Source organism: Heliangelus exortis, unplaced genomic scaffold (genome assembly GCF_036169615.1).
Source record: "Heliangelus exortis unplaced genomic scaffold, bHelExo1.hap1 Scaffold_283, whole genome shotgun sequence".
Classification (NCBI taxonomy): domain Eukaryota; kingdom Metazoa; phylum Chordata; class Aves; order Apodiformes; family Trochilidae; genus Heliangelus; species Heliangelus exortis.
The window spans coordinates 1,563-27,745 of record NW_027285960.1 but is presented as its reverse complement, the minus strand read 5'-3'; the positions used below and the strand labels follow the sequence as shown (position 1 = coordinate 27,745).

The 26,183-nt window shown below is 56.9% G+C and overlaps 2 protein-coding genes and 1 long non-coding RNA gene across 6 annotated transcripts; 1 reads left to right on the top strand and 2 right to left on the bottom strand.

The window, feature by feature from the left end:
• Positions 1 to 462: 462 nt before the first annotated feature.
• RNF121 (ring finger protein 121) lies at positions 463 to 21,764 on the bottom strand. Of its 4 annotated transcripts, none has more exons than XM_071732659.1 (9): positions 21,688 to 21,764; positions 14,592 to 14,629; positions 12,765 to 12,906; positions 9,893 to 10,047; positions 8,515 to 8,622; positions 6,001 to 6,121; positions 4,538 to 4,671; positions 2,065 to 2,181; positions 463 to 795 (listed from the first exon to the last, which is right to left on the bottom strand). In XM_071732659.1, the coding sequence occupies exons 1-9, from the start codon at positions 21,742 to 21,744 to the stop codon at positions 717 to 719; spliced, it is 951 nt and encodes a 316-aa protein (XP_071588760.1). In that variant the 5' UTR covers positions 21,745 to 21,764; the 3' UTR covers positions 463 to 716. The 4 variants fall into 4 exon arrangements, with proteins under 4 accessions (XP_071588760.1, XP_071588757.1, XP_071588759.1 ...); XM_071732656.1 differs by having other exon boundaries at positions 463 to 790; positions 2,080 to 2,181; XM_071732658.1 differs by having other exon boundaries at positions 463 to 790; positions 2,080 to 2,181; positions 12,765 to 12,936; positions 21,688 to 21,757.
• LOC139790857 (uncharacterized) lies at positions 13,620 to 13,984 on the bottom strand. Its single transcript, XR_011723684.1, has 2 exons — positions 13,840 to 13,984; positions 13,620 to 13,758 (listed from the first exon to the last, which is right to left on the bottom strand). It is a non-coding gene; the product is annotated as an uncharacterized lncRNA (long non-coding RNA).
• Positions 15,726 to 18,216, top strand: LOC139790854 (S-antigen protein-like). Its single transcript, XM_071732655.1, has 2 exons — positions 15,726 to 15,924; positions 16,601 to 18,216. The coding sequence occupies exons 1-2, from the start codon at positions 15,726 to 15,728 to the stop codon at positions 18,214 to 18,216; spliced, it is 1,815 nt and encodes a 604-aa protein (XP_071588756.1).
• Positions 21,765 to 26,183: the final 4,419 nt, after the last annotated feature.

The window sequence follows — 26,183 nt, the reverse complement described above, 5'->3', positions numbered from 1 at the left end:
TTTTAAAAAACACCCCCCCAGGGGCTGAGGCCTCCCCACCCCTCAGCCCCGGGACCCCTCCCCACAGCCCCCCCCTTCCCCTTCTCCCTCTCCTGACCCTTCCAACACTTCCCTCGCTCTCTCTCTTCTTCATCTCCTCCTTTCCTTTCCCCAAAATCCCCCAAATTCTCCCGGGTTTGGGGACAGCGGGACGGGGAGGGGACACAGAAAGGTTTGAACTCCACTCATTAAAATAATTGCTTTTAAAAATCGCCCCCCCAGGGGCTGAGGCCTCCCCACCCCTCAGTCCCGGGACCCCTCCCCACAGCCCCCCCTCCCCCTTCTCCCCCTCCTGACCCTTCCAACACTTCCCTCGCTCTCTCTCTTCTTCATCTCCTCCTTTCCTTTCCCCAAAATCCCCCAAATTCTCCCAGTTTGGGGACAGCGGGACGGGGAGGGGACACAGAAAGGTTTGAACTCCACTCATTAAAATAATTGCTTTTAAAAAACGCCCCCCCCCCCCAGGGGCTGAGGCCTCCCCACCCCTCAGCCCCGGGGCCACCTCAGGAGGCCTCCCAGGTCCCCCGAGAGAGGTGACAGGAGCGTGGCCGCAGGGTTCCCCCGTCCAGGGCCGTGTGTCCCCCCCTGCCCCGGGGGACGTGTCCTCTGCTGGCTGTCCCCTCCTGTCCCTTACTCCAGCCCCAGGACGTAGTTGATGCCCTGCACCATGCCGATGATCACCGGCTGCCAGGCCACCAGGTACCGCAGCCAGTCCAGCAGCTGCCCGTACATGACGTGGGGACGTTCCCAGCTGGGACACCGAGGGTTAAAGAGACACCAGGACGTGGGGGGACAGCACCCAGGAGACCCCCAAACCCCACATCCAGGGTGGGGACACCCACACGCACCCAGCCCTGAGCTGAGCTGAGCTGAGCTGAGGAGAAACTCAAGGGGAGGCAGAAAATCCCCCAAATCATCCCTGTCCTGGGCTGTGTCACCAGCAGGAGCTGGGATGGGTTGAGTGGAATGATGGGGATGGGAGGAAAGGAAAAAGGAAAGAGGAAAGAGGAAAGAGGAAAGAGGAAAGAGGAAAGAGGAAAGAGGAAAGAGGAAAGAGGAAAGAGGAAAGAGGAAAGAGGAAAGAGGAAAGAGGAAAGAGGAAAGAGGAAAGAGGAAAGAGGAAAGAGGAAAGAGGAAAGAGGAAAGAGGAAAGAGGAAAGGAAAGGAAAGGAAAGGAAAGGAAAGGAAAGGAAAGGAAAGGAAAGGAAAGGAAAGGAAAGGAAAGGAAAGGAAAGGAAAGGGAAAAAGAAAAAGAAAAAGAAAAAGAAAAAGAAAAAGAAAAAGAAAAAGAAAAAGAAAAAGAAAAAGAAAAAGAAAAAGAAAAAGAAAAAGAAAAAGAAAAAGAAAAAGAAAAAGAAAAAGAAAAAGAAAAAGAAAAAGAAAAAGAAAAAGAAAAGGAAAAGGAAAAGAAGAAAGGAGAGAAGAAAAAAGGAAAAGAAAAAGGAAAAAGAGAAACAAACAGAAAAGAGAAGGAGAAGGTTGTGGGGAGCCCTTGGAGCAGCTCCCAGTGCCTGAAGGGGCTCCAGGAAAGCTGGGGAGGGACTTTGGGCAAGGGCCTGGAGGGAGGTGCCAAGGAGAGATGGTTTCAAAGTGGAAGAGGGGAGCTGGAGAGGAGCTGGGAGGGAGAAGTGAGGGTGGGGAGAGCCTGGGAGAGGTTTCCTGGAGAAGCTGTGGGTGGTGGGAATGTCTCAGGGAAGGTTGGATGGGGCTGGAGGGTGTCCCTGGGGGATCCTGAAGGTCCTTCCAGGCCATCCCAGTCTGGGTGTCCATGACCCTGCCCAGGGTGGGTGCCCATGCACAGCCCCCACCTCCAGAAGGTGCTTCAGGGGTGCAACCCCACCAGGTGTCCCTGGGGATCCCCCCATGGGACACCCACAAACCCAGCTCCATCCAGAGGTGGAAAACCAGAACCTGGATGGAGCTTGGAGCCCAAATCCCTCTCCCCCCCTTTGCAGTTTTGGAGTGGGGGGGGGAAGGGGCAGAGGTGGTGCTGAGCACCCCCCTGGCAGGGTGCTGGGTGCCCCCCAGGAGAAAGGATACGGGTTACTGAACATCCTCTTGAGATCCACCTTCTCCTTGCAGTAGGGACACGTCTGCTTCTTCCCAACAATGCACCAGCCACGGATACAGAACTCGTGGAATCTGAGGAGGGGGTGGTTAAGGGGAAGTGTGGTGGGGGTGGGAGTGGGGGAGGGGGAGAACGGAGCTCTGGAAGGGGCTGGAGAACAAGGAGAAGGGGGTGGAGAGCATGGGGAAGGGGCTGGGGAGCATGGGGAAGGGGCTGGGGAGCATGGGGAAGGGGTTGGAGGACAAGGAGAAGGAGCTGGAGGGCATGGGGAAGGGGTTGGAGAACATGGGGAAGTCTTGGAGAACATGGAGAAGGTTCTGGAGCACAAGGAGAAGGTCTGGGGAGCAAGGAGGAGGAGGTGGAGAGGAAAAAGGAGGAGCTGGAGAAGATGGAGAAGGTTTGGAGAACACGGGGAAGGTTTGGAGAGCATGGAGAAGGTTTGAAGAACATGGAGAAGGGGCTGGAGCACAAGGAGAAGGTCTGGGGAGCAAGGAGGAGGAGCTGGAGAACATGGAGAAGGTTCTGGAGCACAAGGAGAAGGTCTGGGGAGCAAGGAGGAGGAGCTGGAGAACATGGAGAAGGTTTGGAGAACATGGGGAAGGTTCTGGAGAACATGGGGAAGGTTGTGGAGAGCAAGGAGAAGGTTTGGGGAACATGGAGAAATTTCTGGAGCACAAGGAGAAGGGCTGGGGAGCAAGGAGGAGGAGGTGGAGAGGAAAAAGGAGGAGCTAGAGAAGATGGAGAAGGTTTGGAGAACATGGGGAAGGTTTGGAGAGCCTGGAGAAGGTTTGAAGAACATGGAGAAGGGGCTGGAGCACAAGGAGAATGTCTGGGGAGCAAGGAGGAGGAGGGGGAGAAGAAAAAGGAGGAGCTGGAGAACATGGAGGAGGTTTGGAGAACATGGGGAAGGGTCTGGAGAGCATGGAGAAAGTTTGGAGAGCATGGAGAAGGTTCTGGAACACAAGAAGGTCTGGGGAGCAAGGAACGGGCTGGAGAAGATGGAGAAGGGGCTGAAGAGGAAGGAGGAGGTTGTGGAGAAGATGGAGAAGGTTGTGGAGAAGTTGTGAGGAGCATCTGAGGGCCCTGTGGGTGCTGATCCTGGAGCAGAGGAGGCTCAGGGGAGACCTTGTGGCTCTCTGCAACCCCCTGAGAGGAGGTTGGAGCCAGGGGGGGTCGGGCTCTGCTCCCAAGGAACAAGGGATGGGACAAGAGGAACTTTTGGCACAACTCAAGTGGTGCCAGGGGAGGTTTGGGTTGGAGATCAGGAGAAATTTCTAGGAACAGTGATGGAATCACCATCCCTGGAGGGGTTTCAGAGCCTGATGTGGGGATGAGGGACATGGGACAGTGGGGATGGGGTCAGGGTTGGGTTCCAGGATCCCAAAGGTTTTTCCCAACCAGGATTTTTTGGTGGAGTCCCCATTCCTAAAGAGGTTTCCAGTCCCTGGGGATGTGGGGATGAGGGACATGGACAGTGGGGATGGGGTCAGGGTTGGGTTCACTGATCCCAAAGGTTTTTGGGGCTGGGAAAGCTCCAACCTCACCCAAATCCTCCCTGAGGCCTGGGAATTTCCTCCTCTCAGCCTTGACATTTCCTTTGGGGCCACAACCCCCTCCACCCCCTTGGAACCCCCCCCCAAAAAAAGCCCTGGAGCCACCCAGAGGGAGGCTGATCCCTCTCCCTGAGGAGAAATTCCCAGTTCCCAACCCAAGTGGAGCCCCAGAGGTGTCACCAGAAGAAGTTCTGGGGTGGGGAAGGATTTTGTGGTGGAGTCCCCATCATCCCTGGAGGGGTTTCAGACCCTGGGGATGTGGGGATGAGGGACATGGACAGTGGGGATGGGGTCAGGGTTGGGTTCCATGATCCCAAAGGTTTTTCCCAACCAGGATTTTGTGGTGGAGTCCCCATTCCTAGAGAGGTTTCAGACCCTGGGGATGTGGGGATGAGGGACATGGGACAGTGGGGATGGGGTCAGGGTTGGGTTCCAGGATCCCAAAGGTTTTTGGGGCTGGGAGAGCTCCAACCTCACCCAAATCCTCCCTGAGGCCTGGGAATTTCCTCCTCTCAGCCTTGACATTTCCTCTGGAAGCCCCCAGGGCCACAACCCCCTCCACCTCTTGGTCACCACTTGGAACCCCTCCCTCCACCCCAAAAAGCCCTGGAGCCACCCAGAGGGAGGCTGATCCCTCTCCCTGAGGAGAAATTCCCAGTTCCCAACCCAAGTGGAGCCCCAGAGGTGTCACCAGAAGAAGTCCTGGGGTGGGGAAGGAAGAACCTGGAGCCACGGGGAGGATTTTTGGGGGCAAACCGACCCTAAACGGGGCACCGGAACATCCCCGGGAGTGCAAGAAACGGGATTTTTGTTGGGTTTTGGGGTTTTTTGGGGGGTGTGTGGAGTTGTGGGGGTTGCCAGGCCAGGAGGAGGATACACGTGGTTGCAGGAGAGGCGATAGGTGTTCTCTATGATCCCCTCCTCGTTGACATCCACAAAGATTTGCTGCCCACAGACGGCGCAGACGCTGTCGGAGAGGTGCTTGGTGGGCATCCCCGAGGCACTGTAGAACTGGGGACAAAGGGGACACTGGGACAACTGGGACAACTGGGACACCTCCTCCCCCCTGGCTGGGGACCTGGGGAGCCCACCCTCAGCTTCGTTTTGGGGTTAAAAAACTTGGTGCTGGGTCTAGAGCTGAGGGAAAGGAGGGAAAGGGGGGTGAGGAGATGTTGGGTGAGGGGTGGCCCAGGGTCACCCCCAGGAGTTGTCACTGTCACCTCCCTGCTGGGGACAACCCCCTCCTGACCCTCACTGCCACCAAAAGGGACACAGAGGAATGTCACCCCTCCATCTGTGCCCAGCACCCCTGGGGAGGGGATGTGTTGTGAACCCCTCCACCCCCAGGCTCCCTGTCACCTCCCAAGTGTCCTGGGGTTGGGGACATTGTCCCCACGTGTCACCAGCATGGGGTGCACCAAAAAAGCCACCCCCAAGGTCAAGGTCTCTGGTGCCAGGGGGACAGTGACAATGACTGGGGGTGGTGGCATCACTCAGGTGACAGTGGCACAGCTTGGGGTGACAGTGGCAGGGCCTGGGGGGTGGTGACACAGCTTGGGGTGACAGTGGCAAGGCCTGGGGGGTCGTGACACGGCTTGGGGTGACAGTGACACTGCCTGGGGGGTGGTGGCATCACTCAGGTGACAGTGGCACTGCCTGGGGGGTGGTGACACAGCCCTGAGTGGTGCAGGGGACACCAGGACCCTCCCGTGTCCCTGGCTCCATCCCTGTCACCCCGGTGCCACCAAAGGGGGATTCCCACCGGCCAGGTGTCCCCAAGGGGGGGACAACCCCCTCCTCACCCTCACTGCCACCAAAAGGGACACAGAGGAATATCACCCCTCCACGTGTCCCCAGCACCCTGGGGAGGGGACGTGCTGTGACCCCCCCCCCTCGAAACCCCCCCAGGCTCCCTGTCACCTCCCAAGTGTCCTGGGGTTGGGGACATTGTCCCCACGTGTCACCAGCATGGGGTGCACCAAAAAACCACCCCAAGGCCAAGGTCCCTGGTGCCAGGGGGACAGTGACAATGACTGGGGGTGGTGGCATCACTCAGGTGACAGTGGCAGGGCCTGGGGGGTGGTGACAGAGCTTGGAGTGACAGTGGCACTGCCTGGGGGGTGGTGACAGATCTTGGAGTGGCAGTGACACAGCCTGGGGGGTGGTGGCATCACTCAGGTGACAGTGGCACAGCTTGGGGTGACAGTGGCCCTGCCTGGGGGGTGGTGACACAGCTTGGGGTGACAGTGGCACTGCCTGGGGGATGGGGACACAGCTTGTGGTGACAGTGTCATGGCTCATGGGGTGGTGACACAGCCCTGGGGACCCCGTGAAGCTCACCCCAATGGTGGAGGCCATGTAGTCAGCACACATCTCAGCAAAGTCCCTCTCCAGCACCCCATAGTAGAGCCCATAGAAGAGGAGGGAGATCCCAAAGTCCATGGCATCCTCTGGTTTGATTCTACAAAGGGAAGAACCCCAAAAATGTGGGACAGGGGCTGGGAGCAACCTGGGAAGGGGTGGGATTGGAAGGTCCCATCCAGCCCACCCCAAACCTGGGTGCTGGGGGGGGACACCCAGCCCGTGGCACAGACCCCCTGGAACCTCCAGAGCAGCCCCAAGTGACCCCCCCACCTTCTGCAGCTCTGCTCATGGGGAATCCCAGACTGGGATGGGTGGGAAGGGACCCTTAGGATCCCCCAGGGACCCCTCCCCCAGCCCAGGGGGCTCCAACCCCACCCAACCTCAACTCCAACATTCCCACCACCCACAGCTTCTCCAGGAAACCTCTCCCAGGCTCTCCCCACCCTCACTTCTCCCTCCCAGCTCCTCTCCAGCTCCCCTCTTCCACTTTGAAACCATCTCTCCTTGGCACCTCCCTCCAGGCCCTTGCCCAAAGTCCCTCCCCAGCTTTCCTGGAGCCCCTTCAGGCACTGGGAGCTGCTCCAAGGGCTCCCCACAACCTTCTCTTTCTCTTTCTCTTTTTCTCTTTCTTCCCCTTTTTCTCTTTCTTCTTTTTCCCTTTCTTTCTCTCCCTTTCTCTTTCCCTTTCTTTCTTTTTCTTTTTCCTTTTTCTCTCTTTTTCCCTTTCTTTCTCTCCCTTTCTTTCTTTCCCTTTTTTCTTTCCCTTCCTCTTTTTCCTTTTTCTCTTTTTCTTTTTCTCTTTCTTCCTTTCCCCTTTCCCTTCTCTTTCCCTTTTTTTTCTCTTTCTTTCTCCTTTCTCCCTTTCTCTCCTTCCCTTTTCTTTCTCCTTTTTCCCTTTCTTTATCCCTTTCCCTTTCTCTTTCCCTTTCTTTCTCACTTTCCCTTTCTCTTTTTCTCTTTCTTCTCTTTCCATTCTTTTTCTCTTTCCCTTTCTTTCTCTTTCCCTTTCTCTCCTTCCCTTTCTCCTTTTTCCCTTTCTTTTTTTTTCCCTTTCTTTCTCTTTTCCCCTTTCTTTCTCTTTCCCTTTCTTTTTTTTTTCCCTTTCTTTTTCTCTTTCTTTCTCCTTTCTCCCTTCCTCTTTTTCCCTTTCTTTTTCTCTTTCCCTTTTTTTCTCTCTTTCCTTTTCTTTCTCCTTTTCCTCTTTCTTTCTCTTTTCCCTTTCTTTTTCTCTTTTCCCTTTTTCCCTCTCTTTCTCTCTTTCCCTTCCTCTCCCCCCTCCCTCTCTCTCTGTCCCCTCTCCAGCCCTCCCAGCAGCTCCATCACCTCCTCTGCACTGGTTCCAGCAGCTCCGTGTCCTCCTGCTGCTGGGGACCCCAGAGCTGGACCCAGCTTTACCCCAGGGGGGTCTCCCCAGAGCGGGGCAGAGCAGAGGGGACAATCCCCTCCCTGGCCCTGCTGCTCACACTGCTGGGGATGCAGCCCAGGACACGGGGGGTTTGGTGCCTCCCGGGGAGCTTCTCCTCACCCAACACCTCCAAACCTCCAGCCCTGGCAGGGGCTCAGCCCAGCTTGGATGGGGTTGGAGCCACCTCTGCTGGGGGGAGGTGTCCCTGCCCAGACAAACTCAGAGCATCTGCAAAGTCCCTTCCAACCCAGCCCATCCCATCCCATCCCATCCCATCCCAACCAACCCAGCCCATCCCAACCAACCCATCCCAACCCATTCCAACCAACCCAAGCCATCCCAACCCATCCCATCCCAACCCATCCTTTCCCATCCCCACCATTCCACCCAACCCAATCCAACACAACCCATCCCTATCATTCCACCCAACCCATCCCATCCCATCCCCACCATTCCACCCAACCCAACCCATCCCAATCCAACTCAACTCAACCCAACCTATCCCATCCCTACCATTCCACCCATCCCATCTCATCCCAACCCATCCCATCCCTACCATTCCACCCAACCCTCCTCACCTCCTCTCAACCATTTCACTCAACCCATCACATCCCAACCCAACCAATTCCATCCCATCCCCACCATTCCACCCATCCCATCCCAACCCAACCCAATCCATCCCAACCCATCCCAACCATTCCACCCAACCCAATCCATCCCAACCCAACCCATCCCAACCATTCCACCCAACCCAACCCAACCCAGCCCAATCCATCCCATCCCATCCCAACCCAACCCAACCCAACTCATCCCAACCATTCCACCCAACCCAACCCAGCCCAATCCATCCCAACCCAACCCAACCCATCCCAACCCAACCCAATCCATCCCATCCCAGCCCATCCCATCCCATCCTATCCCATCCCCACCATTCCACCCAACCCAACCCCATCATTCCACCCAACCCAACCTCCTGCTGGTGACACAGCCCAGGACAGGGGGGGTTTGGTGCCTCCCATTGAGGTTCTCCTGACCCAACACCTCCTCCCACCTGTCCTGGGAGCAGGACCCCAGGACTGACTCACCTGAACAATAAGTTGAGCCCAAAGAGGGTGAACATGACTGCCATGTACCCCACGATCCCAGTGGCGTAGCTGATCTTGTAGATCAGGAGGAACCATTTATAAACCAACCTGGGAAGAAGAAGAAACCCATCCCACCACTTCTGTTTCTCCTGAAGGCACCTGGAGAACTTGTCCTCCCAACCTTGGATGGTGCCTGCAGACCCTTCACCCACCCAGCACTCTGAAATCTCCTCATTCCAGCTCCACCTTGGCCACCACCATGGTCCTGCTTTTCCAAACTGGGAAGCTTGGGATCTCCAAAGGTTGGGAAAGGCCTCAGAGAATAATAGAATCATAGAATCCTAGAATCCTAGGGGTTGGAAGGGACCTGGAAAGATCATCTAGTCCAACCCCCTGCCAGAGCAGGGCCCCCTAGAGTCCATCCCCTAGGAACGTGTCCAGGTGGGTTTTGAATGTCTCCAGTGAAGGAGACTCCACAACCCCCCTGGGCAGCCTGTTCCAGGGCTCTGTCACCCTTACAGTAAAAAAATTTTTTCTGATATTCAACTTGAACCTCCTGTGCTCCAATTTACACCCATTACCCCTTGTCCTATCACTGGTCACCACTGAGAAAAGCCTAACTCCATCTCCCTGACACTCACCCCTTACATATTTGAAAACATTGATGAGGTCACCCCTCAGTCTCCTTTTCTCCAAACTAAAGAGACCCAGCTCCCTCAGCCTTTCCTCATAAGGGAGATGTTCCACTCCCTTAATCATCTCAGTAGCTCTGCGCTGGACTCTTTCAAGCACTTCCCTGTCCTTCTTGAACTGAGGGGCCCAGAACTGGACACAATACTCCAGGTGTGGCCTCACCAATGCAGAATAGAGGGGGAGGAGAACCTCTCTTGACCTACTAACCACCCCCTTTCTAATGCACCCCAGGATGCCATTGGCCTTCTTGGCCACAAGGGCACATTGCTGGCTCATGGGCATCTTCTTGTCTACCAGGACCCCCAGGTCTCTTTCACCTACACTGCTCTCCAGCAGCTCAGCCCCCAACCTATACTGGGACATCGTGTTGTTCTTCCCCAAATGCAAAACTCTCCACTTCCCCTTGTTGAATTTCATCATGTTTCTCCCTGCCCAACTCTCCAGCCTGTCTAAGTCTCTCTGAATGGCAGCACAGCCTTCTGGTGTGTCAGCCACTCCTCCCAGCTTAGTGTCATCAGCAAACTTGCTGAGGGGACATTCCATACCCTCATCCAAGTCATTGATGAAGATATTGAACAACACCGGTCCCAGTACCGACCCCTCAGGCCCTCTCCCCGAGCCAAGCTGAAGGCAGGAGCAGCTCCTCAGGAGTGGGCACCACCACCCCGAGCAGACCCCTCCTCACCTGGGGGTGGTCTGGACCAGAGGCTTTCGTGTGGCCCTGAAGGTGACAAAAGCTGTGACAGCTGAGAAGAGGACCCAGATGACCAGGAACCGCCACCAGTTCAGCTTGATGGTGAAATACAGGGGCACCACCCACATCTGGAAGAGGGTCACCATCTGCAGGGACACAGGGAGGGGGCACTGGGACCTGGGTGGCCACTCAGCAACCACCAGAAAGCTCCTGAGATCCATGGGAGGCACCAGGAACCTCGGGAAGTTTGGACTTTGGCACCCAAGGAACAGAGACAGGGAGTGGGAGGCAGCAGCCAGGTTCCATCTTTGGGGGGAAAAGGAGCAGAAGTGGGAGCAGGAAACATCTCCAGAGGGATCCACAGGAACTGATCCACCTCAGGAGTGGGAATTGAACCTTTTCCACCTCAAATAAAGCACCCACAGACACCTCAGGATGGAGCAGAAGGCTCTGGGCTCCCCTCTGGCTCTTCCCAAGAGGGAAGAAAACAAGAGGTTGGGATTGGGGTTCTTGGGAAAAACCAAGAGGTTGGGATTGGGGTTCCTGGAGGGGACAAACCAAGAGGTTGGGATTGGGGTTCCTGGCAGAAAAAAAACAAGAGGTTGGGATTGGGATTCCTGGGAGAAACCAAGAGGTTGGGATTGGGGTTCCTGAAAGGGAAAAACCAAGAGGCTGGGATTGGGGTTCCTGGAAGGAACAAACCAAGAGGTTGGGATTGGGGTTCCTGGAGGGAAAAAACCAAGAGGTTGGGATTGGGATTCCTGGAGGGAAAAGTTGGGATTGGGGTTCCTGGAGGGAAAAAACCAAGAGGTTGGGATTGGGATTCCTGGAGGGAAAAGTTGGGATTGGGGAAGGGACAAACCAAGAGGTTGGGATTGGGATTCCTGGAGGGAAAAGTTGGGATTGGGGTTCCCGGAAGGGACAAATCAAGAGGTTGGGATTGGGATTCCTGGCAGGAAAAAAACAAGAGGTTGGGACTGGGATTCCTGGGACAAACCAAGAGGTTGGGATTGGGATTCCTGAAAGAGAAAAACTAAGAGGTTGGGATTGGGATTCCTGGAGGGAAAAGTTGGGATTGGGGTTCCTGGAAGGGACAAACCAAGAGGTTGGGATTGGGGTTCCTGGAAGGAGCAAACCAAGAGGTTGGGGTTGGGATTCTTGGAGGGAACAAACCAAGAGGTTGGGATTGGGGTTCATGGAGGGAAAAGTTGGGATTGGGGTTCCTGGAAGGGACAAACCAAGAGGTTGGGATTGGGATTCCTGGGACAAACCAAGAGGTTGGGATTGGGATTCCTGGAGGGAAAAAACCAAGAGGTTGGGATTGGGGTTCCTGGAGGGAAAAAACCAAGAGGCTGGGATTGGGGTTCCTGGAAGGAACAAACCAAGAGGTTGGGATTGGGATTCCTGAAAGGGAAAAACCAAGAGGTTGGGATTAAGGTTCCTGGAGGGAAAAATTGGGATTGGGATTCCTGGAAGGAACAAACCAAGAGGTTGGGATTGGGGTTCCTGGCAGAAAAAAAACAAGAGGTTGGGACTGGGATTCCTGAAAGAGAAAAACCAAGAGGTTGGGATTGGGATTCCTGGAGGGAAAAGTTGGGATTGGGATTCCTGAAAGGGAAAAACCAAGAGGTTGGGATTGGGGTTCCTGGAGGGAAAAGTTGGGATTGGGGTTCCTGGAAGGAACAAACCAAGAGGTTGGGATTGGGGTTCCTGGAGGGAAAAGTTGGGATTGGGGTTCTTGGACGGGACAAACCAAGAGGTTGGGATTGAGGTTCATGGAGGGAAAAGTTGGGATTGGGGTTCCTGGAAGGGACAAGCCAAGAGGTTGGGATTGGGGTTCCTGGAGAAGGTCTGGGCTATTTCCTGGGAATGTTAATTATGTGGAGAAAGTCAGAGTGAGGATGGTGGGGGAGGGAATAACGAGGCAGAAACCCTTAAATGCAAAGTTCCAGCAGGCAAAATCATGGACTGGCAGAAGGGTTTGGGCTGGAAGGACCTTTCAAGGTCACCAGGGCCACCTTCAAGCAGAGCAGCTTGGCCCACACCCCCCCCAATCCCATCTTGAAGGTTTCCAGGGAAGAAAAATACCAATTCCCTTGGAGTGAGACCCTCAGGAGATGGGATCCCAAGGGTTGGAGAAGACCTTGAAGAGCCTCAAGTCCAACTTCTGCTCTAAACCCAGAAGTCTGAGGCCTCTGAGTGCCATCTGCCCTCATCCCTGATCCTGGGGAAGGGATTCCCAAGGCTGGGGAAGGGATTCCCAAGACTGGAGAAGGGATTCCCAAGACTGGGGAAGGGATTCCCAAGGCCAGGGAAGGGATTCCCAAGGCTGGGAAGGGGAATCCCAAGGCTGGGAAGGGATTCCCAAGGCCAGGGAAGGGATTCCCAAGGCCAGGGAAGGGATTCCCAAGACTGGAGAAGGGATTCCCAAGACTGGGGAAGGGATTCCCAAGGCCAAGGAAGGGATTCCCAAGGCTGGAGAAGGGATTCCCAAGGCTGGGGAGGGGAATCCCAAAGCTGGGGAGGGGAATCCCAAGGTTGAGGAAGGGATTCCCAAGGCTAGGGAAGGGATTCCCAAAGCTGGGGAAGGGACTCCCAAGGCTGGGGAAGGGACTCCCAAGGTTGAGGAAGGGATTCCCAAGGCCAGGGAAGGGATTCCCAAGGCCAGGGAAGGGATTCCCAAGGCCAGGGAAGGGATTCCCAAGGCCAGGGAAGGGATTCCCAAGGCCGGGGAAGGGATTCCCAAGGCCAGGGAAGGGATTCCCAAGGCCAGGGAAGAGATTCCCAAGGCCAGGGAAGGGATTCCCAAGGCCAGGGAAGGGATTCCCAAGGCCAGGGGGGTCTGGTTTGGGGGAAGACTCACGTTGTAGGAACGGGGGTGTCTCTGCTTCCACTGGACCAGGAGGAGCTGGGCCACCACCAGGGTGGCAATGAGGATCAGGACCATCTCGGCGTGCATGGCCTCGTGGCCCCGGTGCTTGGCGTGCATCCGGGCGTGTTCCACCCTGCCAGGACCAGGAGCAGGGAATCCTCACCTTGGAAAAACCCTTGGAGATCACCCAGCCATCCCCCCCGCCCCCCACACCACTGCCCGGGACACCACTGCCCCCCCAGCACCAAAGCTCCAGGGATTGATTGGGAACCCTCCAGGGAGGATGGGGACTGCACCATAAAATCCTTCTGCTTGGGAAAAACCTTTGGGATCATGGAACCCAACCCTGACCCCATGTCCCTCATCCCAACATCCCTAGGGTCTGAAACCCCTCCAGGGATGATGGGGACTCCACCACAAAATCCTTCTGGTTGGGAAAAAACTTTGGGATCGTGGAACCCAACTCTGACCTCACCCCCATCCCATGTCCCTCATCCCCACATCCCCAGGGTCTGAAACCCCTCCAGGGATGATGGGGACTCCAGCCCTGCCCTGGGCAGCCTGGGCCAGGCCCTGACAACCCTTTCCAGGGAGAAATTCTTCCCCAGCTCCAACCCAAACCTCCCCTGGCACCACTTGAGTTGTGCCAAAAGTTCCTCTTGTCCCATCCCTTGTTCCTTGGGAGCAGAGCCCGACCCCCCCTGGCTCCAACCTCCTCTCAGGGGGTTGCAGAGAGCCACAAGGTCTCCCCTCAGCCTCCTCTGCTCCAGGATCAGCACCCACAGGGCCCTCAGATGCTCCTCACAACTTCTCCACAACCTTCTCCATCTTCTCCAGACCCTTCCCCATGTTCTCCACAACCTCCTCCTTCCTCTCCAGCCCCTTCTCCATCTTCTCCAGTCCCTCCTCCTTGCTCCCCAGACCTTCTCCTTGTGCTCCAAACCCTTCTCCATCTTCTCCAAACCTTCTCCATGCTTTCCACAACCTTCCCCATGTTCTCCAGACCTTTATTCCTGTTCTCCAGCTCCTCCTTCCTCTCCAACTCCTTCTCCATCTTCTCCAGAACCTCCTCATTGCCCTCCAGACCTTCTCCTTCTGCTCCAGCCCCTTCCCCAGCTCCATTCCCTTCTCTGGACACTCTCCAGCCCCTCCATGTCCTTCTTTTCCACCAAAAAGCTGGAAAACACTTGGGAAAACACCTGAACACATGGAGCACTCCCCCCACGAGTGTTCCCCAACCCTCAGCCTCCTTTGCTGCAGGCAGAACACCCTTGGGTGCCTCAGATGCTCCTCACAACTTCTCCAGAACCTTCTCCATGCTCTCCAGAACCTTCTCCATGCTCTCCAGAACCTCCTCCATGCTCTCCAGAACCTTCTCCATGCTCTCCAGAACCTCCTCCATGCTCTCCAGAACCTCCTCCATGTTCTCCAGCCCCTTCTCCTGCCTCTCCAGACTCTTCCCCAGCTCCCCTGCCCTTCTCTGGACACTCTCCCAACCCCTCCATGTCCTTCTTGTCCAAAACTGAACACCAAAAGTCTGGAAAATTCTTGAGAAAACACCTGAACTCATGAAGATGGAGAGAAAGTCTCTTCACAAGTGTCCCCCAACCTTCAGTTCCTCCTCTCAGCCCAGTTTTGGAGCCACCAGCACCATCCTCACCCAAGGAGGGGCTGCATGGCTGAGCTTGGCCAAAAAAAAACCCCAAAAAAACCCCAAAAGAGGTGGAAGTGATAAAAATCAACCATCCCACACTTCTCCACGAGCTGCTCCTCTCCTCTCCTGCCAGGACTTTGGGGTCATGCCCCTCCCAGACTCACCTCCACCTCTCCTCTGGGGACAAGTGTGACAGATCGACCTGGGGACAAAGGAAAAAAAGGGAAAAAAACCAGGAAATCAATCAAGAAATCAGGCACAGGAGGTGGGGAGCAGGAGGAACAACCCCAAGAGGATCAACCCTAAGAGGATCAACCCTAAGAGGACAAACCCCAAAAGGACAAACCCCAAAAGGACAAACCCCAAAAGCATCAACCCCAAGAGGATCAACCTCAAAAGGACAAACCCCAAAAGGACAAGCCCCAAAAGGACAAACCCCAAAAGGATGAACCCCAAAAGCATCAACCCCAAAAGGATCAACCTCAAAAAGACAAACCCCAAAAGGATCAACCCCAAAAGGACCAACCCCAAAAGGATCAACCTCAAAAGGATCAACCTCAAAAAGACAAACCCCAAAAGGATCAACCCCAAAAGGACCAACCCCAAAAGGACCAACCCCAAAACGATCAACCCCAAAAGGACCAACCCCAGCCTGGGATTTCCTGCAGCCAAAGCTCTGCCCCAGCCCCAGAAGAGCCAAAAAAAAAGATTTTTCAGGGAGAATCAGGGAAAAATTAAAAAAAAAATAAGTTTTAGTATTCGATTTGTTGAAGTTTCTCCCCAGACTTTTGCTGAAGGACTGGAGATGGGGTATTCCAGGTCTCCAAGGTTTCCCCAAGGCTTTGTCTTCTCCAGGCTGAACAACCCCAAAGGGTTGATGCCTCCCCTTGAGCTTCTCCTCCCCCAACCTCCCCAGGTCCTTCTCCACCCTTTCTCCTGGATTTTTCCTTGGGATTGTCCCACCCCAGGGACAGGACCTTGCCCTTGGCCCTCTTGAACTCCACGAGGCCTCCTCTCCAGGCCCCCAACCCCAGACAGGGGTCACCCCAACCCCCTGAGGGTGGATCCATCCCATTTTCCACCTCTCCAGGAGGAGGTATCCAAAGCCCCAAATCCCAGCAGGATCTCCAGTGGCACAAAAAAACTCTTCCCCCAACAACTCCTCCCCCCCAGTGCCCCCAAAACTCAGGTTTGGGGCAGTGGGTGAGGAGCCCCCAGAGCCTCAGTTCCCCCCCAACCTTCTCCCCAGGAGGGAATTTGGTCCCTCTGGAGCCAGCAAGGATTTTGCTGTGGCAGGAATGGGCTCCACCTTCCCAGGAATGGGCTTCACCTTCCCAGGAATGGGCTCCACCTTCCCAGGAATGGGCTTCACCTTCCCAGGAATGGGCTTCACCTTCCCAGGAATGGGCTCCACCTTCCCAGGAATGGGCTCCACCTTCCCAGGAATGGAAGTTTCAACCCTGGGGACACGAGGGCAGCTCCTCAGCTCCTCCCAGGGTGAGGAAAAGGGGGGGAGATGGGTGGCAGCATCACCCCCAGCTGAGGTTTCACCCCAAAACCTCAGTGCTGAGGGGGGAGAAGCTCCGAGCTGTGCAGATCCCTGAGGGAATTGTGAAGCAGCAGCTCCAGGAGGCAGAGTGGGGATTCCCTGGATCTCCTCCAGGTCTTCTGCTCCCAAAAGGGATCCTTTTGGTCCCTGCTTCCCCTCCCAAACCTCAGCACCTGCCCTGAATGTGAGGAAATCAAAGCCATCCTCCTGGGAATGCTCCTCAGCCTCTCCCCTTCAACATCTCCTCCCAATTCTTCTGGCAAACCAAGGAAAATTCCCCAAATTCTTCTCCCAACCCCCTGAGGAGATGCTGCTGGCAGCTCCCAGCCAGGGCTCCTCCCCCAGGAATCTTTGGCATCCAAGAGAATTTTCCCCTCAGGCCCTGAACTTCCCTGGATTCCCCAGAGCTCCTGAGAACTTCATGGAGTGGGGTTGGGAGCTGAGGGAGAGGTTGAGGGGGGCTGGGAAGAGAGGGAAACACCACTTGGGAGATTCCAGGGAATCCCAGGCTCCAGAAGAAGCAAAGGAAAGCAAAGAGAAGCCCAAAGGGAAGCCCCAAAAAAGAATCAAAGAAGAAAGAAGCCAGAGAAAGATCCAAAGGAAGATCCAGAAAATAATCCAAAGATCCAGAGAAGGATCCAGAGGACCCAGAGAAGGACCCAGAGAAGGATCCAAAGATCCAGAGAAAGGGCCCAGAGAAAGGACCCAGAGGAAGATCCAGAGAAAGGACTCAGAGAAAGGATCCAGAGAAAGGACCCAGAGAAAGATCCAGAGAAAGATCCAGAGAGGGATCCAGAGAGGGATCCAAAGATCCAGAGAAGGATCCAGAGAAGGATCCAGAGAAAGGACCCAGGGAAAGGACCCAGGGAAAGGACCCAGGGAAAGGACCCAGGGAAAGATCCAGGGGAAGATCCAGGGGAGGATCCAGGGGAGGATCCAGGGGAGGATCCAGAGATCCAGAGGAGGATCCAGAGAGGGACCCAGAGAGGGACCCAGAGAAAGGACCCAGAGGAAGATCCAAAGATCCAGAGAAGGACCCAGAGAGGGACCCAGAGGAGGATCCAGAGGAGGATCCAGAGATCCAGAGGAGGATCCAGAGAAAGGACCCAGAGAAAGGACCCAGGGAAAGATCCAGGGAAAGATCCAGGGAAAGGACCCAGGGAAAGGACCCAGGGAAAGGACCCAGGGAAAGGATCCAGAAAAAGATCCAGAAAAAGATCCAGAAAAAGATCCAGGGGAGGATCCAGAGGAAGATCCAGAGAAGAATCCAGAGATCCAGAGGAGGATCCAGAGAGGGACCCAGAGAAGGATCCAGGGGAAGATCCAGAGAGAGACCCAGAGGAGGATCCAAAGATCCAGAGAAGGATCCAGAGAAGGATCCAGAGAAGGATCCAGAGAAAGGACCCAGGGAAAGGACCCAGGGAAAGGACCCAGGGAAAGGACCCAGGGGAAGATCCAGGGGAAGATCCAGGGGAAGATCCAGGGGAAGATCCAGGGGAGGATCCAGGGGAGGATCCAGGGGAGGATCCAGGGGAGGATCCAGGGGAGGATCCAGAGATCCAGAGGAGGATCCAGAGAGGGACCCAGAGAGGGACCCAGAGAGGGACCCAGAGAAAGGACCCAGAGGAAGATCCAAAGATCCAGAGAAGGACCCAGAGAGGGACCCAGAGGAGGATCCAGAGGAGGATCCAGAGATCCAGAGGAGGATCCAGAGAAAGGACCCAGAGAAAGGACCCAGGGAAAGATCCAGGGAAAGGACCCAGGGAAAGGATCCAGAAAAAGATCCAGAAAAAGATCCAGAAAAAGATCCAGGGGAGGATCCAGGGAAAAATCCAGAGGAAGATCCAGAGAAGGATCCAGAGATCCAGAGGAGGATCCAGAGAGGGACCCAGAGAGGGATCCAGGGGAAGATCCAGAGAGAGACCCAGAGGAGGATCCAAAGATCCAGAGAAGGATCCAGGGAAAGGACCCAGGGAAAGATCCAGGGAAAGGACCCAGGGAAAGATCCAGAAAAAGATCCAAAAAAAGATCCAGAGGAGGATCCAGGGGAGGATCCAGGGGAGGATCCAGGGGAGGATCCAGGGGAAGATCCAGAGAAGGACCCAGAGAAAGGACCCAGAGAAAGGACCCAGAGAAAGGACCCAGAGAAAGGACCCAGAGAAAGGACCCAGAGAAAGGACCCAGAGGAAGATCCAGAGGAAGATTCAGAGAAAGGAAAACTCAAGGAAGACCCCAAATAAACCTGGGTTTGGGTCTAAAACTGCAGAGTGATGGGAAATCCCTGTTCCAGGAGGCACCTGGGGAGTGTTCCCACTCCTCCCAGCTCGGGGTGCTCTCCTCCTGTTTATCCCAGGTTTTGGGTGGCTTTCCTGCCCCTTTTCATCCCTCTCCAACCCCTTTATCCACCTTTATCCTGCAGGGCAGGACAAGCCCCAGGAGGACCTGAAGCTGCTGCTGCTGCCACCACAGGAACTGCTCCACAACTCTCAAAAATCCTTTTTTTTTTTTTTAAAAAAAAAAAAAACCAAACCAAACTCAATAAACCCCAGGAATTTGGAGTTCTCTACCTTCTGTCTCCTCCAGAACTCAGAAGATTGGGATCTCCATGACCAAAGTCTAATGCAGGGGATTAAATCCCCCCAAAACCACCCCAAATCTCTCACCCCCCACCACCAGGGTGGGGAAAATCACTTAGAGAATGCAAAAAAACCTCATTTATTTTAAGCTGGAAGCCCAGAATCCCCCATTTCTTGTAGGAAGGAGACAACAGGAGCCTCAGGCAGAACCAAACCCCCCTGACCCTTTTTTTTTTCCTTTCTCTTGACCCAGGCAGGGGATGAGGAGAAGGTTGGGAAATCACCAGAAATCCTTGGGGCTTTTTATTCCCAGCTCCAGACCAACCCAGAGGTCCCAAACCCTGGAGTTTTGGCCCCAAAAAAATGAAACCCAAACACCTGGCAGGCACAGAGGGGACCTGGGGCTTGGTGGGCACCTTCCTCACCCTCAGTTTTTCTTCCCTCACCTCCCAGCAGGCACAAACTGAGCCCTCTGGGAGGGAAAAGTTCCTGAGAGTTCCCTGTTTTGGGAAGAGGGAAGGTTTTGGGTGAAAAGCTGAGGAATTCTGCTCAGAAAACCCCCAGGGAGGAGCAGAAAGGCTCTGCCTGACCCAATGGCTCCATAATCACCACCACCCCAGTTTTTGTCCCACCTGGAGGAACCAAATTAAACCTCCAAACCCTCCCCAGGTCTCCAAAAAAGGTCAATCTGGGGCTTTCTGTCCCATTTTGGGGCTCCTCCTCCTCCTCCCCCCCCTCTCCGGGGGGCTCAAACCCAAAGATTTAATTTTTGAGGCTCAGAAAGTTCAGGTTTTCCCTTTTTTTTTCCTTTTTTTTTTTGAAGGAGTGTGGCTGTGTCCTTCTAAGCCACTTGAAATCCCAGCAGGGAAGGTTGGCAGGAGGCCTCCTGGTTCCAGAATTCCTCAAACTCCCCGTTCAAAAAGAGAATAAAAAAAAAAACCCAAAAAACCCCAAACCACCTCCAAATCCCTCGGTGAAGAACTTAAAATAAACCAAATCAACTTAAAATAAACCAAATCCACTTCAAATAAACCCAACAGCAACTCCACCAGGGGCTGGGGGAGGGGATTTGGGGTGGAATCCTAAAATCCTCCTCTTCCCCCCCCCCCTCCTCCTCCAAACTCCACAATTCCAACCCTTTCCCCCCCCCAAAAAAAAAAAAAAAAAAAAAAAGGTTTGGTGTTTTTAAGGAATTCTGAAGCAAAATGCCAATTTTTTCAGGAAAATCCCTAAAAATCCCCAGTGGCTGCCAGGGGGGGGTTATTTGGGATCTCCCCATCCTGCTCCTGGATTCTCCAAAATGCAAATTCCCTCCTCCTGGGGGGGCTTTTCCAGCTTTCCCCCCCCCTCCATGCTCCCCAAAGTCTCCTCCAGACCCCCCTGAACCCCAAGGGGACCCCAAAGCCCTCCTGGGAAAAGCCCCCAAACCCCTGAACCTGGAGACCCCCAATGTCCCCCCCACTCTTGTCCCATGGACTCTCCAGACCCCCCCAGGGACCCCCAACATCCCCCCCCCTGTCCCAGGGACCCCCAATTTCTCTCCCCCTATCCCAGGGACCCCCAACATCCCCCCCTCTGTCCCAGGGACCCCCAATATCTCTCCTCCTGTTCCAGGGACCCCAGATCACCCCCTGCCCCAGGGACCCCAATATCCCTGTCCCAGGGACCCCCAATATCTCTCCTCCTGTTCCAGGGACCCCAGATCACCCCCTGCCCCAGGGACCCCAATATCCCTGTCCCAGGGACCCCCAACATCCCCCCTCCTGTCCCAGGGACCCCCAATTTTCCTCCCCCTGTCCCAGGGAACCCCAACATCACTGCCCCAGGGACCCCCAGATCCTTCCCTGCCCCAGGGACCCCCAGATCCCCCCCCTGTCCCAGGGACCCCCAGATCCCCCCCCTGTCCCAGGGACCCCCAATATCCCTGTCCCTGTCCCAGGGACCCCCAGATCCTCCCCTGTCCCAGGGAACCCCAATATTCCTCCTCCTGCCCTAGGGACCCCAATATCCCTGTCCCAGGGACCCCCAGATCCCCCCCTATCCCAGGGACCCCCAACATCCCCCCCTCTGTCCCAGGGACCCCCAATTTTCCTCACCCTGCCCCAGGGACCCCCAGATCCTTCCCTGCCCCAGGGACCCCAATATCCCTGCCCCAGGGACCCCCAATATCTCTCCTCCTGCCCCAGGGACCCCCAGATCCCCCCCTGTCCCAGGGAACCCCAACATCACTCCCCCAGGGACCCCCAATATCCCTCCCCCTGCCCCAGGCTTCTCCCCCCAACCCCTCTACCTCAGGGCCTCCCCACGACCCCCTGGCCCCAAGGACCCCCAATGTCCCCCTCTCACCTCAGGGACCCCCAAACCCCTTTCTCCTGCCCCAGGGCTCTCCAGACCCCCCTCTCACCTCAGGGACCCCCAAACCCCCTTCTCCTACCCCAGGACTCCCCTCTCACCTCAGGGACCCCAAGGTCCCTTCCCCTGGTCCCCAGGGCCCCCAATATCCCCCTCACCTCAGGGACCCCCAAACCCCCTTCTCCTACCCCAGGACTCCTCAGAACCCGCCCCCTTACCTCAGGGACCCCCAAAGTCCCTTCCCCTGTACTAAAGGACCCCCAAAACCCCTTCCCCTGGCCCCAAGGACCCCCAGAGCCCCCCCATCACCTCAGGGACCCCCAAACCCCTTCCCCTGTCCCCAAAGACCCCCAAAACCCCTTCCCCTGGCCCCAAAGACCCCCAAAACCCCTTCCCCTGGCCCCAAGGACCCCCCCCTCACCTCAGGGACCCCCAAACCCCTTCCCCTGTCCCCAAAGACCCCCAAGACCCCTTCCCCTGTCCCCAAAGACCCCCAGATCCCCCCCCCTCACCTCAGGGACACCCAAAACCCCTTCCCCTGGCCCCAAAGACCCCCAGATCCCCCCCCCCCTCACCTCAGGGACCCCCAAAACCCCTTCCCCTGTCCCCAAGGACCCCCAGAGCCCCCCCCATCACCTCAGGGACCCCCAACCACCCCCTATTCCACCCCCCCAGACCCCCCCCTCAGTACCCTCAGTACCCCCCGAGCCCCCCCGGCCCCTCCTCCCCCTTCCCCGCCCCTTCCCGGAGCCCCCAGCCCCTCAGCCCCCCCGGCCCCGCTACCTCCTCCACATCTCTCTCTGCGGGGGCTCCCACCTCCACCTCCAACACCGCCGCCATCTTCCCCCCCCCCCCCCCCCCCTCCCCTTCACCCTTGCCCCCCCCCGCCCGCCAGCTCCTTCCGCCGCCATCCGCCAATCAGCGAGCAGGCGGCGGCGCCTCCGACCAATCGCTGAGGGAGGCGGCTCCACGCCGACCAATCAGAAGCGGCAAAGGGGGCGGGACAAAAAGCTGGAGGGGGGCGCCGCGCCGAGTCAAGGAGCTGTCAGAGCCAGGGACCGTCTGACACTTCCCAAATACGCGGCGGGACGCAAAATCACGGAGGACGCTCCCGGTTACCGGAGCCGCGGGACGTTTCTGAAACAACTCCCTGAAGCCTCCGTTTACGCCGTCTCGGCCCATCCCGCCCGCCCGTTCCCGTTGGGTTTTACGTTGTTTTGCGGGGATGGGATATGGGACACGGTCCCTCAGCGGGCGGCGGTGACGCGGCGGCGCTGGAGGAACTACAAATCCCGTCATGCACCGCGGCGGGGCCTGGCGGGGCCTGGGGGGGTTCGGGGAGAATTTGGGGGATTTTGGGGAAAATTTGGGGGATTTTGGGAAAAGAAAGGAGGGGATGAAGAGGACAGAGAGAGAGGGAAGCGTTGGAAGCGTCCGGGAATGGTGGGAGGGGAAGGGGAAGGGTGAAGAGGGGAATAGAGAGGGGGGGGCTGTGGGGAGGGGTCCCGGGGCTGAGGGGTGGGGAGGCCTCAGCCCCTGGGGGGTCGATTTTTAAAAGCAATTATTTTAATGAGTGGAGTTCAAACCTTGGGTGTCACCTCCCTGTCCCGCTGTCCCCAAACCCGTTTTGCTCCCAGCAGGGGACAGAAGACATGGGACAGGGGACAGGGGGACAGAGAGCAGGGGACAGGGAGACAGAGGACAGGGGACAGGGGACAGAGGGGAGGGGACAGGGGGGACAGGGACAAGGGACAGGGGGACAGAGGGACAGAGGGGACAGGGTACAGGGGGACAGGGGACAGAGGAAGGGGGACGGGGACAGGGGACAGGGGGACAGGGGGACAGAGGGGAGGGGACAGAGGGACAGAGGGACAGGGGGACAGAGGGGAGGGGACAGAGGGACAGGGGGACAGGGGGACAGGGGGACAGAGGGGAGGGGACAGAGGGACAGAGGGACAGGGGGACAGGGGACAGAGGGGAGGAGACAGGGGACAGGGGGCAGAGGACAGAGGGACAGAGGGACGGGGGACAGGGGACAGGGCCAGGTCCCTGGAGCAGCAGCGAGGAGGGGACATGGGGGGGGGGGCTTGGGAGGAGAGGTTGGGGACAAGGAGGGGACACTGGGTGGTCCCAGCACCCCCCCAGTGCCTGTCCCTTCCCTGGGGACAAGTGACCCCCTGATGGTGGCCTGGGGTCTCCTTTATGGACCCTCTCAGCTTTTCTATGTCCCCCCCCCACCCCCCTGGGGACAGCCCCGGGGCAGGGAGTGACCCCGGTGCCATTCCTCTGCCTCTTGGTGTCCCTTTTGGTGGCAGTGAGGGTGAGGAGGGGGTTGTCCCCCCCTTGGGGACACCTGGCCCGTGGGAATCCCCCTTTGGTGGCACCGGGGTGACAGGGATGGAGCCAGGGACACGGGAGGGTCCTGGTGTCCCCTGCACCACTCAGGGCTGTGTCACCATCCCCGTGAGCCGTGTCACCACCCCCAGGCCCTGCCACTGTCACCTGAGTGATGCCACCACCCCTCAGGCCCTGTCACTGTCACCTGAGTGATGCCACCACCCCCCAGGCTGTGCCACTGTCACCCCAAGCTGTGCCACCACCCCCCAGGCTGTGTCACTGTCACCCCAAGCTGTGTCACCACCTCCAGGCAGTGCCACTGTCACCTGAGTGATGCCACCACCCCCCAGGCAGTGCCACTGTCACCTCAAGCTCTGTCACCACCCCCAGGCCCTGCCACTGTCACCCCAAGATGTGTCACTGTCACCTGAGTGATGCCACCACCCCCCAGGCCCTGTCACTGTCACCCCAAGCTGTGTCACCACCCCCCAGGCAGTGCCACTGTCACCCCAAGCTGTGTCACTGTCACCTGAGTGATGCCACCACCCTCAGTCATTGTCACCGTCCCCCTGGCACCAGGGACCTTGGCCTTGGGGTGGTTTTTTGGTGCACCCCATGCTGGTGACACGTGGGGACAATGTCCCCAACCCCAGGACACTTGGGAGGTGACAGGGAGCCCGGGGGGGAGTTTTGGGGGGGGTCACATCACGTCCCCTCCCCAGGGTGCTGGGGACACGTGGAGGGGACACGAGGCCTCGTCCTGGGGTGGTGGCTGTGTCACCCTGGGGGGGGGACGTGTGTGTCTGGGGGGGGTGACAATGCCACCTGTGTCCCCCCTGGAGTCCCTTTTGGGTTTCCTCAGGGGGGGTTTGTGCCAAAGGCAGAAATAAGAGTCCTGGGAACGGCCCCCCCGCCTCTCCCAGTGCCACCAGCTCGGCACCAGTGGCACCTGACTGGGATCGGGTGGGTGCCCGGCAGCTGGGGTGGCACCTCCCGCCACGGGGGACACCGGGGACACGCGCAGAGGGGACACCCCCGGGGGTGGGAGCTGAGGGGACACAGAGCTGGGCTGAGACCGGGCAGCGACTCGTGACACGGGAGAGCCCCGAAGTCCAGAGCCCCCCCCTCCCTGTCACCCCCCCCCCAGAGCCAGGAGGGGACATTTGGGTGGCTGTGTCACCGCGGGGGTCCCCATCTCTGCCTGGGGGTCCTGCCCCCCCCTCCCCACTGCTTTTTAAAGCACTTTAAGGTCACCCGGGGTCACCCGTGTCCTGGGGGGGGGGGGGATGGGGCTGGGCAGGGGGACACGAGGGGGCTCTGGTGGCCCTGGGGCTGGGCAGGGGGACACGAGGGGGCTCTGGTGGCCCTGGGGGGGGGACAGGATCCACCCTGGACACCCCCAGCCCTGCCCCATGCAGGAGGGGCTTGGGGACAACCCCCCCCCAGGGCTCCCGAACACTCTGCCACCGCTGCTTCCTGTCCACCTCCGATGCCTGATTTATCTTCTTGACCACAGCTGCCATCAATTAATCCTCTGCTTCACCTGTCAACACCATCAGTGCCTGCGATAGAGCAACAACCAAGGAAAGACCTGGGACTCGGAGACAAACAACTCAGGGAACTGCTGAAGAAACTGAAAGAACTGGAGACCAAGGATGAGTATATCCCTGAAAAAAAAAACCCTAGTTTTTTGCTCCGGGGAACACCCTGAACAACCCAGGGGCACTAATCCATTTTTACCCCCTGATCCGTTCCCTATCCCTGCTCCTACTTCCCTTGACCCTTTAACACCCTGTGACGATCCGAGTTATTATTTATATTTTGTCTGCGAGGAAATTTCAGCCACTCCTCACAGACGAGGCGTGAATTTACGAAAATAACCAGGCTTTATGATTTTAACGAGTTAAAAGGATTTATTTAGGATTTATACAATTAGTTACTTTGGAGAGAAGAGTCGTTAAGCAGAGAAAAGAAGGAGGGAGTAATCAAGATGTTATCACCGTCGGGTGCGTAGGGTCTGTCCCTCCTGCTGCTTCTCTGTCCCGGAGCTGAAGCCCAAGTGCCGAGAGGGGGGGGGGGGAAGAAGAGCTGCTCACTTCTCCTTTTTCTCTTGGAGTTTTATACAGCAGAAGGAGTTCATAGAATCATAGAATTGGCTGGGTTGGAAGGGAGCTCAGAGCTCCTCAAGTCCAACCCTTGATCCACCGGTGCGGTTCCCAGCCCATGGCACTGAGTGCCACATCCAGGCTCTTTGGAAATATCTCCAGGGATGGAGAATCCACCCCTTCCCTGGGCAGCCCATTCCAATGCCTGATCCCCCTCTCCGTAAAAAAATTCTTTCTGATATCCAGCCTAAATCTCCCCTGGCACAACTTGAGACCATGGCCTCTTTTGCAGTCGAGAGGGTGTGACTCCACCAGTCAATTTCCCTTTCGCACTCCCTAATACTTCTCAGTCTCTCCACCTCCTCCTTAAGCTCTGCCACCATGCTCAGCAAGTCACTGACCTGCTCGCATCTAACACAGACCCCATTTTCGCTGTCCTCTGGTGCTAACACGAGACTTAAACACTCTGCGCAGCCAGATACCTGAACAGCTGCGTCCATCTTTTTGTTCCTCTTAAGGGGTTCCATCTGTGCGGACACACTCTTCTTCTCAACAGCAACAGTTTTTGCTTTTTTTGAAACCATCTCTAGCCGTGCCTCTCCCGCTTACTCTGCCTCGCGAACTGCCGCTTCACCTGCCTGTTTGCCTGCTCCTGTTTGCCTGCTCCTGTTTGCCTGCTCCTGTTTGCCTGCTCCTGTTTGCCTGCTCCTGTTTGTTTGCCTGCTCCTGTTCGCCTGCTCCTGTTCGCCTGCTCCTGTTTGTTTGCCTGCTCCTGTTTGTTTGCCTGCTCCTGTTTGTTTGCCTGCTCCTGTTTGCCTGCTCCTGTTTGCCTGCTCC